Source organism: Rutilus rutilus (genome assembly GCF_951802725.1).
Source record: "Rutilus rutilus genome assembly, chromosome: 4".
Classification (NCBI taxonomy): Eukaryota; Metazoa; Chordata; class Actinopteri; order Cypriniformes; family Leuciscidae; genus Rutilus; species Rutilus rutilus.
In genome coordinates, this window is record NC_140212.1 from 5,341,579 (window position 1) to 5,357,073 (window position 15,495).

The following is a 15,495-nucleotide window of genomic DNA, read 5'->3' on the forward strand; positions in this document are numbered from 1 at the left end:
AAAAGCACAGGGGGGGGGGATAGAGACCCCTCAGCTGGGGTGAGGTGTGTGTTGATGCAAGCAGCAGGTTTAATGTGACAACCCAGCATTCCTAATGGCCACACAAGATACATATTGCTCAGCAAAGTTCAGGCATCTGGCAGCCATGTTGTGGATCACTTCATCTCTTGGGCACTGGATCTAAACTGTTGACAAGTGTGTGACCGCATGAAAGTCAATATGCAGTGTTGATTCCTTTGATGAGAAAAGCAAGCCATGGGAGAGAAAAGCAAGTCTGTAAACCATGACTAAAAACATGAATGCTAATAAAATACTTTATATAAATGATTCCTGGTGATTATATAAGCGATTCCTAACAATGATGATTCAAATTGATGTCAGTTGCATAATGGGAAATGCAGTGTCAATAATTAAGATGGCTACATTTAATTCCAGTCGGAAGGCATTCTCTGACAGAGTGACTTAAATGTGTATATTCATAATCCCTAAGATCACACAAAGGAATTGATGAAAATCTGCTGCCCTTTGACAAGCCTCAGTAATCTCCTTAGATCCTTTTCATGTAATGACAGCTTTCCTACACAGCTGGGACGAGTCAATGGCAAGGCAGAAGACTAACGTCTTCAGTTAAAGAATTGTAGTTTATGCAAATACACAAGTTGATCCATTTTATCTTAGCTGTAGAAACGTACAAATAACCATGCGCCCAAGCAGGCCTTTCTCAAACTTTGCAAGGCACATTAAGGAAGGTGGTTGCATAAGTGAGTATTTGGTCAATGCACGCATGGTCCTTCTGCACACACATAATGTGTTTTTTTTGTTTTGTTGACCTGGCATTAACTCTGTACTCAAAGGGGCGATAGAGTTCAACTGTCTGTGCCAGTAAACCAGATGTGTTATTATTCGGGCAAATCGCTATAAATGTTTTCACTTTAACTAATTCTTCATACTGTCACGCCGCCATGACAGTAGTTTCTCTGAAAAAGAAAAATGTCTGTAAAAATACCTTGCTCATGCAATACAGCACCCCTCACATCATTTTCACAGATTAGCTCTCTCGACTGGAGAGAATGCAGGAGAAAGGGTAAGAGTGGAGAGAAAGGAGAGCATTTTGGATTTCTGCCCGGAGTTAGCGCCCATTGCCCAGGGTGTTTATTAGGGCCCTGTAAAGGGAAAGCACCACTGAGCGCTCAGCAGAGCAGAGCACTGTTCAGCAGAGGTAAATAAGTGCCGCTCAAAATGTAAATCACGCGCTGCTGACACCTTTGTCCCACATGAAAGCTATTTATAGGAATGGCAGAAAGAGTTAGCGAGAGATACAGGGAAATGTTCAGGGATTGAGATGCTTTTTCTCAATTTCCCTGAGATACCAGCATAAATGCAAAGCAAGTGTAATGGAGGGAACGAAATATTACAGGGTGCAGAGTAAAGCATCGGGTAGACATCAGTTCCCTCTTTATCCTTGAACGGGAACACTGATAACCAATGGCTCCTTCAAAGAACTTAAGATAAGCATGCTGTTTGGATGATTGCTTTAAATGGGTTGAAACGGCAACTTTTAGCCAACACGCTGGGTCTGGATAGTGTCTTTATCCTCTCCCTTCCACTCTCTGTAATCAGGGTGGTGCATGAGTGTGAGTGAAGAACAGAAACAAAGCAAGTACAGTCAGTGACTAATACAGCTTAAATTTATCTTGATGTGCAGAAAACGACCAGCAGACCGGAATATAATACACCACATTCACGTACACTCAGAGGCGACAAACTCTCCTGTCATGAATTGCAAGCCATGACACGGCAGGTGTAGGTGAGTCACAGCATTAAGCAGCTCTCATGAACACCTGTCTGTCGTCTGGATGAATCAGGCCTTTTATCAGTCTAACTTTCTCAAGAGGCTCCAAAGCACAACTCAACCAGATCCTCCTCCAAAGTCCTCTCAAACTGAGTCACCATTTAGTCTACAGATACCAGTAGAAAGGAGCGCTAAAGCTCATCATATGTTCCCGACACAATCCTGCCCTTCGGCATCACCTGAAGGGTTCTCCATGCTATGCAACCCAAGAGTTGGAGCCTTATCCCTGGCTGATTGTTCTCTTTGTTTACACAACGACACACCATTTGCTCAACTATGCAGGTAGACAGCACAAAGAAAAGAACAGCTTACTGTAATTTGTTTTGAACCCAGGCGGTAACATGCTAATAGGTCACCGTTTTAAAAGGAGAAAGGCCAGATGCGATAACCAGCTAATTTTGCCTCTTTATTAGTCTTGTAGCGTGTTAGTACTTAAACATACAACATTGAACAGTACGAGCACCCTGATGTACTTGTTCAACATTCAACAACTTTATGCTCTCAAGGGTCACAGCTTTTTCTACGTAGCTGAAGGAAAGGGGCTAAATGTACTTAAGCTCCTGGCAACACATCACTTGCATTTGAAATGACACTCTTCAAAGTATGCTAGTCATATGACCCGTTATTAAAATTAGCAATTTGAGGCACCCTGAATTACAGAGACGGTTGAGTCAAGCAGAGTTCAAATTTGTGCAAGCGCATAATGATGGGATTCAGACAACTACCATTAGTGTGTAGTTCATATGGTACACCTCCTAATACAGTAGGACAGTGTAGTCGAGAAGGAACACCTACTAAAAACCAAGTGCAACATTGTGACCTCCAACAATTCGATCTCTGTCAGTCCTTTTCTCCAAGAGGCAGCATACAATTGTGCACTTTAGATAAGTGAAATTTAATTTGTAGGATGGACATTAAGCTTGAAAGCAAAGCAGAACAAGGAAGCAAGCATTCGTGACCCATCTAGGGGAAAAGCCACGGTGTTTATAAGTATTAACAGCAAGAGTGAGCTTCCTCATCAGATGTGTTACACACAGGAAGCTGTAAGCTTCCTTTTCCTTTTTGATGATACAAATGCAAACAATATAAGACAGAGCAAGAGCTGTAGAGAAAAAAAGGAGATACTTTGTCAACTGAGGACCTAATTGTTCAAAGTAGCACAGTTGGTCTATTAAAAGGCGAGCAGTTGATGGTGCAGAACTCTGCTAATGTAAAACTTGAAGTATACCATATACGTAACAGACAAGAATGAATAGGGCAACAGGGCTTTCAGTCTCTGACGTAACAAGCTTTATGGTGCTCAGGATGTTCACTGATCATCTGGCTGTATCAGGGCTGTCTCAAATCCATTAAGCCTGAAAAGAGGAGTGAATAAGTTTGTTCTTGCAATCACAAGCCCCAGAACAAAGTGGACCAGATTAGGGCATCAGGCTTGCATTCCTTCAACTCGGGAAATCACATGTGGAGCGTCATGGCACTGCCATTCTGACCGGCTCTGTCTGGAATCAGATGAACTGGATGGGCCAACAAGGACAAGAGAGCAGGGATTCCTCTTTATACTATCTAGCCACTTGTCTCTTGATGTCTGTTCCAAAGGCTAACAGAGAGCAGAGAGGATGTTATATATGGACAAGAGCCTAGGAAGATTATTTTAGACAAAACATTTTAGATAACAGTACAGCTTTAGCAAGTTTTTTTTTAATTACTATCCATAACTGCTTCCTGTACAGAGTGAGCATTTGAGCACTAGCCTATATTCCAATATTTATGAAGATGCAGGAGGACTGAAAGTGCACTGAATGTTTTAGACTGCTTATCCTATCATCTTCACATTTATACACCAAATTAAACCAAGAGTAAAAATATGTACATATAGCCTATGGTTTGGTGTGGAATATAAATTAAATCAGACGGACAGCCACTGGTGCTTGTCTCTCCTTTAACCCCAGTAACCTATGCAGGGTCATATTCAGGTCACCGTCATGTGGGAACGTCCAGTAAGGCAGGAACCAGCCACCTGACTGTCACATTCCACACAGGAGAGGCAGAAGACAGAAAAACTGCTGCAAGGAAAGGAATGTTAAAGGGTCATTGGGAACTGAGGAAGCAGATTTACATTACTGAAGGAAGAGGATTCCCTTATTTCTCAATTTCAGGTGAAATACAGAATAACCATGAACAATTACTATCTGTTCACAGTAAGAATCAAGTGGAGGTGTGTGACAGTCAGTCTAACTGATTTCGACAGAATTTCATGTAAATACCTAGATTTCTCAATTACATATGAATCATATGTTTTAGTTCATTTGTAACTAAAAACAAAGCAAAATACAGTTTTGCTTGTGGATATCTAGAATATCAGCTACTAAGTAGCCTACCTCACATAAAACCCTATCTTCCAAATATTTTATACCACCAACCTGGCAAATTCAGTGATTAGTTATTCCCATTCTACTCCCAGAAGTTGCGTAAAACCAACCAGTCAGATTAAATCTTGCCAGATCGTGAAAGTCTTTGTGCAAAATTCACAAACTGTGGCCATGCCATTTGAGACTAGGTGTAGAGTCAGTGTCACCATGACTGAAATAAAGAGTATGAACGTACAGTTGGAGCTGAGAATGTGCCACAGTTCTGGATTTTCATTCCTGAAGCTCATGTGAAAGCTAAAACATTCCATCGGGCCAACTCTGCCCCACGTCATTACCCAAAACTGTCTGCTCCAGTTCTGACCATGGAGTGGAACGACAGCGGCAGATGAGGTGTTGCTATTTATAGCTTGTAAACGGGGGGGGGGGGGGGGGGGAGAAATCTGAAATTCTGGAATAAACTAATGCTTATTTTAGGACAGAGAAGTATTCTAGCGAATTGGCTAAGGGTCTCAAAGAGGTAACAAAAATGATGTGTTCAACTGCACAGGATGAGCCAAGCTTGTTTCAGCATCCTAAATTAAGTCAAACTCTGGCAGGAGAGGACGTCCTACTTTCGTACCCACAACAGGGGGGTTAACAGCCTTGGAATGACGTAACAGACCCTGACAGCCCAATAAATACCAGCTCTCGTTGATACAACTCAGGCTACACCCTCAGGCACTGCATTTACATAGGTGTGACAGTGCTAAAATATCCCTGACATTTAGAAGAAACAGCCTGTTGTAGCTCTAATTAAACAAGACGCATTCCTCCGGATTGAGTAGAACGCTATCACATACCTGTAATGAGATTTGGAAGCCGTTTCAGTAAATTCCAGACTTTCTTGTTATGCACTCATATTGGTCTGATGAAAGAATAAACTCAGTTATAGGTCAGAGGCTGTCACATATGGCTTGCTCTAGTTTTACAGACACTTGATATGATCTGCATTCTGCACATGAAATCAAGCTATTCACTTCATAAGTATGAGCTCTTAATTAATGAGAAAGAAGTACAAAAGTAAACCAAAATGTACTTAATATGGGAATGCTTTAAGCTAGGCAAGCTCAATATCATGTTTATTTGCTTGTAACACTGTACTAAATGGTCTTTAGGATTTTTTGTTAACCAGCACTTCCTAAAAGCCAACAAATCTTGCATCCAGATTGGTATTCAGGGGCTTTCAGCTTGGTTTTTGGTGGGGTGAGGCAGACAATACCAGAGAGAGAGTCCGCTTTCAATCGAATGCCCCCCTCCTTTACGTTTTTTTTGTCCTCGTTTAAAGCTGACGTTCTGCCACAAGAATCCAGAGAATGCAAACGCGAAACAGCCACTGAAATCTGGGAGGAGTTGCGGGTCCAACCAGCCCACTCTGCAAAAAGCAACTTCAAGAGCAGCTTCTAAGATGCTCATCATAAAGGATACAAGATTTACATGCTTCCAAATTTAGGATCTGCTACGTCACTTGGTCCTTCTAAAAAAATAAATGAAATTACAGAATTAAAAAATTGAACCCCAGACTGAGTCTATAGTAATAATCAATATGTGCAATGTTTTTAATTAATAATCAGCATAGCATGTACTTAATTGACTAATAAAAGTTTTAATTGATTAGCACCCCTTATTTGAAGGATCTGTACTAACTGATCATGAAGCACAATTAACAACAAACGAGAACAAGTGGGGTCAGTAGGGCGAAGGTAATAGAGGGAGAGACTGAACGGTAAAAGTACTGTGTGTGTGTGTAAACAGCATCTTAAGAGACTTATTGAATAAAATGAGAGGACAAGGGGCTGAGGTGAGCAGTGAAACGTGAGGAATTTACAACCCTCCCATTGTGACCTTTAAAATACTTTTGCTACCTACAAAACCATAGGCACAGAGAGACAGTGATAAGAAAGAAAGACTGAAAGAGATCAAACTTGATTTTCCTCATAAGCTAGAGTCTTGACACTTGAATCACATCAGGATCTCAAAGAGAAGATGAGCACAATGTCGCAAGAGTGGGTTCCAACAAGCCTCGGCAGGCAAAAAAATACTCCGTAGATGGACGAGCAGCTGTATGAAATTGCACATTATTTTGAAAACAGTACAAACTGCTTTATGTTACCTGTGAAGTATTTTCAGTGGACCTGCGCTTTAAAGAGTTTCATGTACCATGTAGGAAAATGCTAATTAGGTACTTGGGATGCACTACTCATTTGTCATTAACCAGCAGCAAAAACAGGGCATTCAAAAAGTAATGGTACTGATGTCACTGAAGACATCACTGATGTTAAAGGGATAGTTCACCCAAAAATGAACATTTTGATCACCCACATTTTGATCCAAACCGGTATGCGTTTCTTTCTTCTGTTGAATACAAAAGAAGAAATTTTAAAGAATGTTGGTAACCAGACAGTTGACGGTAGCCATTAACTTCCATAGTAGGAAAATAAAAAAATACTATGGAAGTTGATGGTTACAGTCAATTGTCTGGTTATCAACATTCTTTAAAATATATTTTGTGTTCAACAGAAGAAAGAAACTCATACAGGTTTGGAACAACTTGAGGGTAAGTAATAGCCTAGAAATCTAGACGCACCCTAGCGGCAGCAAAATGTATTTTGCAGCCAGGGTAGTCTAACAACTCTCCATAGACCTTCTAGTTGCAAAAACCTAAATTGGGTCAGGCCAATCACATCGTGTATAGAGTAGGTGGGGCGGGCTTAACATAATGACGACAGAGTTGCGACGGTTCCCTGCTACTTGAAAACAAAGAATGGCTGCTGCTGGAGAACATCTTTCGAATCGACTTTGGCCGCGAGCCGCGACTCTGGAGGACTTGGAGTTAAGTTTTTCTTTGAGAAAAGAGCAAAGAACGGCACTTAAGTCATTCTTAAAAAAAGGAAGATGTGTTCGTAGTTTTGCTTCGTTTCAAAAGTTGAATCTATCAACTAGCTCTGCTGTTGGGAAAACACTCTGGTTGGTTGAAGCGCTGTCCTATTGCGTGCAGAGGGAATTTGAAAGACAGCCGTTTATCCCGCCCCTCGGATTGAGCCGTGTCTATGGTGAGTTGCCAGACCTAACATCTTGATGTAGGTCTAGCTTGCCAGGCTAGGTAAGTAAGTGATGACATAGGCTGATTAAAATATATGGGTGACCTATCCCTTTAACATAATCATTATTCATTCAACAGTAAAGAAGGCACAATTTGGTGCAAGAAACTTTTTATAAGCATTAAAAAAGAAGAAAAAAGTTAAAAATATGGACCCAATGTCAATATGGAGGAACTGGAGTTAGTGAGGGGAACTGACATTGACTCAGTTCGGGGAAATACATTTATCATGAATCTAGTGAGAAGTGAAACCACGACTTAAGACAGCCTCCACACTTGAGGGGAAAGCAAGAAAGACAAATTAATCTCTCAAAGGAAAGATCTGACAGAGTAGGCTATGTGTTAAATGCACAAATTTTCTGCTTTGCATACGCTTTTTTGTCATTGTGCAACTGTCGAGGTTAAAAAAAAAAATCTTGGAAAAAATGTCCGATTCACATTAAGTGGAGATAAAACACAAGTGAAACCTAAGGCCAATCAGATAGCATCTCACAATGGCAAAGCCCTCAGTATATTTCCATTTATGATGACATCTTATTTCCCCTTCCAGCCCATGTAAGACACACAATGGATAGCACACACTTATGGCCAGTACTGTAAATGAGGAAGGAGATCAGCGCTTGCAAATGAAGGAAGCGCAGCTCCTGTCTTTGTCTTTCTTACTCCTTTGGAAAAAAAATGGATTTCAACAATGAAAAGGGAAACGGCTATGGCTGGGATCCATGGGATTGGATTTCTTCCTCAACTGTTCCCCTCACATCCTCTGCATTATTCACAGATGACGACACTCTCTCTGGGGCATGTCTCTATTAAACCGGTTCGGAGTTAAGGCACCTCCCGCAAATTCCAGCACTGTGACATCTCACAGTTAACATATGCTGATAAGGCCGATGGCACGACAGCCGTAGGGTTTTAAATAGTGAAGGGTCAAAAACCTAGTCAACAACTTGCGGTTCAGAGTATACATTAGTGAAGGGAGTCAGCATATGGACACAGGACCCTGTGCAAGTATGTGTGCCAAGGCTCGAAATTGCGACCATTTTGGTCGCATATGCTCCTGAAATTTAATCTGTGCGACCTAAAAATATATTTGGGAGCATTTGTGCGAGTGCAAATAATGGTTGTGGTGCGACCTGTTTTCATTTCTCTAAAAAACGTTTGCAAATTACTTCACAGTGTGTACCTTATGTGCGCTGATACGCGATGGCCGGACCGTCATTCTATCCAACGTTATATAACCAATCCCGGGGTTTTTCCTGCATTGATTTTTTTTTGGGCGGCCGCCAAAGCCTTATTTGATCGGTGCGTGAGTGACTGCTGCGCTTGACGAGAGAAAGCCCCGGCCGCGCGCGCGCACTCTCACGTCTTCAAACAACACGAGCGCTGTCTTGCTCTCTCTCCCTCGCGCTTATTAATCAAAATCATTTGACACGATAGAAAAAGGGCGGAAGACCGAAGTTTCACGTGGAGCATTCGGAGATTTTTAAAATAAAATAAACTACCGGGATAATCACAAAACGCTTGCCGTATGCTACACGTCCACTAATGACACGTCCGATTCGCGAACTAATGACTCATTTGAACCGATTCACTTTAATGAATGGTTAAAACAACTGATCTGTCCAACACACTCACGAGACGTCTGAATCGGTGTAACAAATCGGTAACACTTTACAATAATGTTCCACTTATTAAATTCTAGTTAACACAGTTAACATGTACTATTAATAAACTGCACTTTGTTAATTTGTTAACCATTGTTAATGTTAATTTCAACATTTGGGCTACTAATAGCCTACATTATTGAAATATTTTTTTTTTATTTGTTAACATAGTTAATGCACTGTGAAGTAACATTGATGAACAATGAACAGCTGTATTTTTATTAACTAAGATTAACAAAGATTAATACAGCATATTAATAGCAATAGAGTGCCAAGTGCCAAGCAAAAAATGCAGGGACAGGTGTGTGGCAAACAATCAGGTTCATCAGGTTCGATTATTAAGGCTTTTAATCGGCAGGATACATCAAATATAACCATACTGTCTATGAATATAACACCGCATACACCATCGCCAAAGAAGAGCTTGCCTTCACTAAATTTATGTCAAATGACAAATCATTTGCCAATATCATCGGGGTGAGATGATATAGAGCCAGAAGACCAAATTTCAAATCTTGGCCACAGGATGAAATAAAATCTGTTAATATATAATTTGTAGTTGTGGCGCTCCTTAATTTTTGGTGGGTGCTCCTAAATTTTTGCTGGTGCTCCTAACTTTTTGAAGTTGGGAGCACCAGTGCTACCAAGTAAAAAAGTTAATTTCGAGCCCTGATGTGTGCGCATATGTTTTATACAACTAATCGCAAGTGGTTTCCATTTCTCATATCTGCTGGAAAAGCTCATGAAGAAAAGAGTGTGTGATGTGTGAAGAAGTGTATGCAAACCAACACCATTAGGTCACTAAAATGACCTTCAAACCACATTAAAACCAAACACAACTTACAAAAAAATGACTGGGATTCAGAATGCAAGAGTGAAGATGAAAGAATCAAAAAGAAGAAAATGCGAGTGGTACTTGCCGTATAAATTTTTTTTTAACCAAGTATGAGTAACCAAGTTTAAGTTCAGATTAACATCACATCTAAAATCCTATGACTGCACCCTGCTTTGTTCCACTCTGTTAACATGTGAAATTTTGGGAAAATATTTGGCATTTGAGAGATAAACGGGAATGAAGTGAAAAAGAATTCTTCACAGCACATTTAGCTCTTGCTCGCCCTTTCATGTCTTTACTATTATAATTCAGCTGAATAGAGAAACAAAAGAATAAAGGGATGCCTCTGCTCCCATTAAAAGAGCCCTCGCTTGCATCTCCCTGAATCCATGAGGAATGAATTGGGGGGGATGTCGGCCTTTGTCATCCTACTAGCTCATCTATGATTCAACACATACCAAGGCAATGAGGACAAGAGAAACACAACATCCTATGTTTAATCCAATAAAAATATTCAGAGTAATAGGGATTTACTGATGCATGCTGGGTAATCAAAGCCCCTATTCAAACAACTGATACCACAATAGTGTAACTAAATTGTTTCTAATTAATTAATTTAATCTTAATGGAAGAACTAGAGAACATTAGAACTTCAGACATATAGGAGGAAACATCTGAGTCAATCCATGGAAAGAAATCTCAAATGTGAGGAAAAAGCTCTGCAAATGAATCAGCTCTAGGGAGAAAAGCAGTTTAGGATGGCCCATTAACAAAGCTGACGAGGTAATCTTCTTTCCTCTTCTACATCCAGGAAAGGTCTCTTTTACTGATGTCCAGTAAGACTTCAAATACTTCACAATTACAAAAGCGTCCTGAAAACGAAGGAGAGACAGCAAAAGAGAGAGAGAACGGCGGGCAGACACAAAGCAGCCCTCCCTGATGTCCTCGCATTGCTCACCCCCTCTTCTCCTTGCTTGTCTTCATTCGCCCCTCCCTTTTGTCAAAGCAACCTGGGGGTTTCCAGTGGCCAGACCTCTGCTCCTGCAAGCCCTCTGACCCCTAAATTACTCAGAGTAACTCTAAAGGCCTTAATCCATCTATAAACACACTGCACATCCCCCGTTTTAGCAAGTGTCCACACACCCCATAATGCTACTTTGCTTTCACCAACGCACATCAGTTCAATCCCCTCGTCCCGGCAGCGTGGACATGATGTCACTGGCACCATCCGCTCTTACATTCCACAGTCTTACACCCCATCGCACAGCATATTTTGCACACTTTCATCCGTATAGTCCTTTGACATGTTTATGTGACGGTTTAAATCTATGAGCGCTTAGGAGGAATTACTAAAGTCTGACCGGTGTGTGTATAACTGTTCAGTTTGTACAGAAGGATCTTCACCAGGCAACTAACAACAATCCATCTTTATCTGTGTGCAGTTACAATTTCTCCACGCAAGGTCGATACCGAGTAGAAACCAGATACCAGGATGAACATAGAGGGTCTTGTGATATTCAGAGGAAACACACAAGCCTATTATAGGCTACGTATTGAGATCCAACTGAGTTTCAAAGACCCAATTTGTCAGATTTCAAGGTGTTATTAAAAAAAGGCAACTCTGGCTTAACTCTGACTCTGACACTAAAAAACCTCTGACAAGAGAGTAACAGGCTAATCAATGCAAATATACATACCGTCTGGTTGAATACACTTTAACTTGAGATCTAGAATTGGTTTGGAAGTAACAAACCTAAAAAAAAGTGTTCAAGCTGCCATTAAATGAGAAGTACCATACTGACGTTAGCTAACTTGCTCAGCAACAGTGATGCTCCGCCATGACAGTAGTTACGATAACAATCACGCTAATAATGTGGTTCTCAACAAGGAGGCCACAGGATGACTTAAAATAATTTAAATTATTAACTTATTATTAATATAATTCATTCATACAAATATTTGTATTAGTATTATAAATAGGGATGTCCCGAGCTAATCTCAAGGATCGGGGCCGATAGAGGTCTGTTCTAGCGCCTCACACACACATATTCAAGCTTCCGTGTTTAGCATGTTTGATGCACACTTTAGTAACCACTCAACAGTCATTTACAGTTTATTTTATCTGCCATCAGACTATCTGAGACATCGTTGCTATGGGTTGCGTCTGACAGACTGCCGTTCTGACACCGCAAGCTTCATGCTTTCTAACCGTATCCCCACTTTTTTTTGTTGTTGTTGCAATTATTATAGTGCCCCTGGTGGCAGTACTGAGAATGCAACATGTAGATGCAATACATTATAAATTTGCAGTATAACACATTTTGGAATGCAACAATAAAAGTGAACATGAAAGAAAAAATTTGAATGCAAACAATTTGCCAACTTGACTATCATGAAAGGAATTCAAAATTATGCAACACAAGCGTGGTTTGCATACTCAGCATTGCTGCAAGGGACTATAGGACTTCTAAGAAATAAAAAGTTGTCTTTTTTATTTCAAGTCAACTACTGTAATGATAAGAGTTTGATGAGAACTTTGCTGAAGCAGTTGGTTAACATGACAGCATTTTTATCTGAATAACAACAGAACAGACAATTTGAGTGACAAGATGACGCATCACATGATACAGTATGTTTTGGGCCTAATCTGCAACTTTACCAAAGATCTTCTTCACCCACATCCTGTAGGGGCACCATAAGAACCATGACCACAAATGTGCACAAACAAGTTACACCAACACGATTTCCTGTTGTAAGTCTGGCACTAATTTTTTTAAATAGATCTTTCACTGCTGTGTTTTGCAAAAGCACTTTTAAGCCTTTGGTCAGCCACAAAAGAATATAAATAAAAATCACGTCAAACAACACGAGCATCTGCTATAATCAACGATGGCCGAACATGAATACCATGGTAGTTAGTTTCTTACCTGAAGTTCACACCACGCTACCTCCACCGTTGTCTCCGTGTCCAAGCCCTTGTAGACAGTTTTGAATGAGCCACGTCCAATCTCGATATCAAATTTGAGGAAACGGCCATCGGGTGAGGTGCCCACAGCTTTGGTCTCCACTTCTTCTATGTCATCCTGAACCTTTTTCTCAGCCTCCCTCTGCTCAGCTTCAGCACGGGCCTTCGCCACCCCTCTCTCTTCCTCCTCGCGTTTGTCTGTTGCCCCGATCTCCTGCTCCTTGTCGCCCACGTCGCTGGGCACCGTCTCCGCCGTCCCAAGGGCCTCGGCCTGCCTCGCACCCACATCCAGCACAGATGGGCTCTGTACCTCTACAATCCCATCAACCCCAGCACTTCTTCCATCCTCTGCATGTTCTTCCACTACTATACCTGAAACAACCGATTGTTTGTCAATGGTTAGGCCTACGTCAGGGGCCAAACTCAGCACCAGAGGCACGACAAACTGCTCGCAGTCTGGAGGCGAGGTGAGGAGACAGGCTTTGCTGGGCAAGTCGAGAGCTGTGGCATTGGAGTCACAGATGACGCTACGCCTGAAAAATCTGTGCTCAGCCGTCTTCAGATCTTTATCCATGGTGTGGCGTCGCTTTCTGACCTCCGTGTCTAGCTTCTCACCCACCAGTGAGTCCGAACCAGAGCCATTCACATTCTTTGGAGGTGGAGGTGCCAAGAAGGTCACCACCTTGTTGGGATTTTCTGACGACATCTCTTCAGGAAAAAAAAAAAAATCTTAAATGTATAAATAAATTATTATGAAAAAAATTGTAAACCTTGACTTTTGCAAAAATGTCCTCTTCCTGCTTTGACTGTGGCACTAAAAGCCTATGAAAAAAAAAGAAGCTCACGTGAACCACAGCGTTTGCAGGAAGGCCCCCTCCGTGGGGTATTCCTTACTAACAGTTACTCTTACAGTGTAAAGGGCCAGAGCCCAAGAGAGGAGGTGTTCTTTTATAAACGTAAAAGAACAAGACACAGTCACTGAGAGGCAAGCACTGATGGTGACAGACAAAAACTGTCAAATCCACTTCATCCATCCTGCAGTGACCCGGAGACAGCCGTCATTGGGCATAAGGGACCACAAGAGGGAAAAGGGCAAGAGCCTTGATGTTCTTCAGACCTTTAGAGTGCAGGAAACCTGGCTTCGAAACCAAAAACCAGGTCCAGATTTACTGCAAGAGACATACAAAGAATATATTAATTACACACCCATATTTTGTTTTAGCAGTTTTTAAAACATTACAAGCTATTCTCCAACTTAATAATTATGGCATTATTGAAGACTGACACGTAAATCAAAGGTTTACTATTATCCTGTGTTGCAACTAAAGACACTTTTTACTAAATTTTAAGTATAACGTTTGAAGCAGCTACAAAATATGACATTAAATGCAAACGTAAATGACTTAATCGACTTTGACTGTTTTTTCGTAACGTAACTTGGTGTTTCTCAGACGCCTTTTGCTAACTCGGCTCTCTCCAACGATTCCCCTGGGCTTATTCTCGATACAGAGTCAGACATGTTTTAGTTTGAATCGTACAAGTATTAAAAAATAAAATGCTGTGCCTCATAAAAATATCAACAAAACAAAACCATGTGATGGTAGATCAACGTTACTGCGCACGCGGGGGTCTCGAGACGGGTCGCCCTGGTTACGGTGGGTGGCCAGCTGAGATTTGGGGGATTTTTGTAATTCTCCAGCGAAGACAAGCACAAAACAAACAAATTGTGGCGTATTTAGCATTTGTGGAGCATGTCAATTATTAAAAGTTGTCAGCGAGAATTTAAGATACGGCTTTTCAAAAGTTGTCATGTAACGGCCACCGTTGGTTCTTCATGTCTCGAGCTCTCTCTTAAAATAATGCCGCGCGCGTTTAATAGCGTTTATTGAACAGGAAGCGCGTGGAAATACACTGTCACAAAATACGACAACATAACAGTCTATAATATACAGACAGTAGGCATTTAATACCGAATACCTGTCCGTTCATAATGCTTATAACCAGGTATATAACATTTCTGCTGCAATGAAAAAATAGGAGGCTGGCCAGCGATTACCTTTCGTATCGTCATTTCCATTCCCCTCTGATGTAGACAAAGCGACAGCTGCAGTTGGCCGAGCGAATAATTTAAGAGCGGCAATAGCCAAATATTTATAATAGAGACAAAAAGAATCCAGGCTATAAAACCAAATGGTCATGAAAATATAAATTCCATAGATTTAGCACAGCTAACGTTCCGCGTTCATCGTACTGTTTGCTCGACAGGCCAAGTTCAACACGGGGCTGTTGAATCCAACGCGATGCAATGACTCTAATGAAATCGGTATCCAGCGTAACGATGTATCCCGTGATAAAACATCATGACAAATCACAAACAGAGTCCGGTTCCGGTCGACTGCACGCGGATCCGCAGCAAACCACCGATTTTCTTCCTTTCACGTGAACAATGCAACAACATCCACTGCGGTTCGCGTTCGCTGCTGTCGAGCCGGTTGAATCGCTATCCTTATGCAGCAGTCGACAAATGACAACTGGTAGTCTCCATATACAGTATTAGGGTTTCTGTAGCTGCTGCTCTTGGTTCGGGTGGTGTTATTAGGACTCCAGTCTGTCACGTTGGTTTTAGCTCCGAGGCTGCTGCTGTCTAACTTACCCTCCCACTGAATACTGACAG

At 41.3% G+C, this 15,495-nt stretch overlaps 1 protein-coding gene across 11 annotated transcripts in view; it reads right to left on the minus strand.

The window, feature by feature from the left end:
• The window catches only part of wnk1b (WNK lysine deficient protein kinase 1b), a 79,361-nt gene extending 63,875 nt beyond the window's left edge, over window positions 1-15,486 (minus strand). For all 11 annotated transcript variants that reach the window (XM_084408297.1, XM_084408302.1, XM_084408299.1 and 8 more), the window contains exons 1-2: window positions 14,878-15,486; window positions 12,784-13,990 (exon numbers count right to left, since the gene is read on the minus strand). In XM_084408297.1, the coding sequence (XP_084264423.1) occupies window positions 12,784-13,527 (744 nt within the window). In that variant the 5' untranslated portion in view covers window positions 13,528-13,990; window positions 14,878-15,486. The remainder of the gene's footprint in view (window positions 1-12,783; window positions 13,991-14,877) is intronic.
• Window positions 15,487-15,495: the final 9 nt, after the last annotated feature.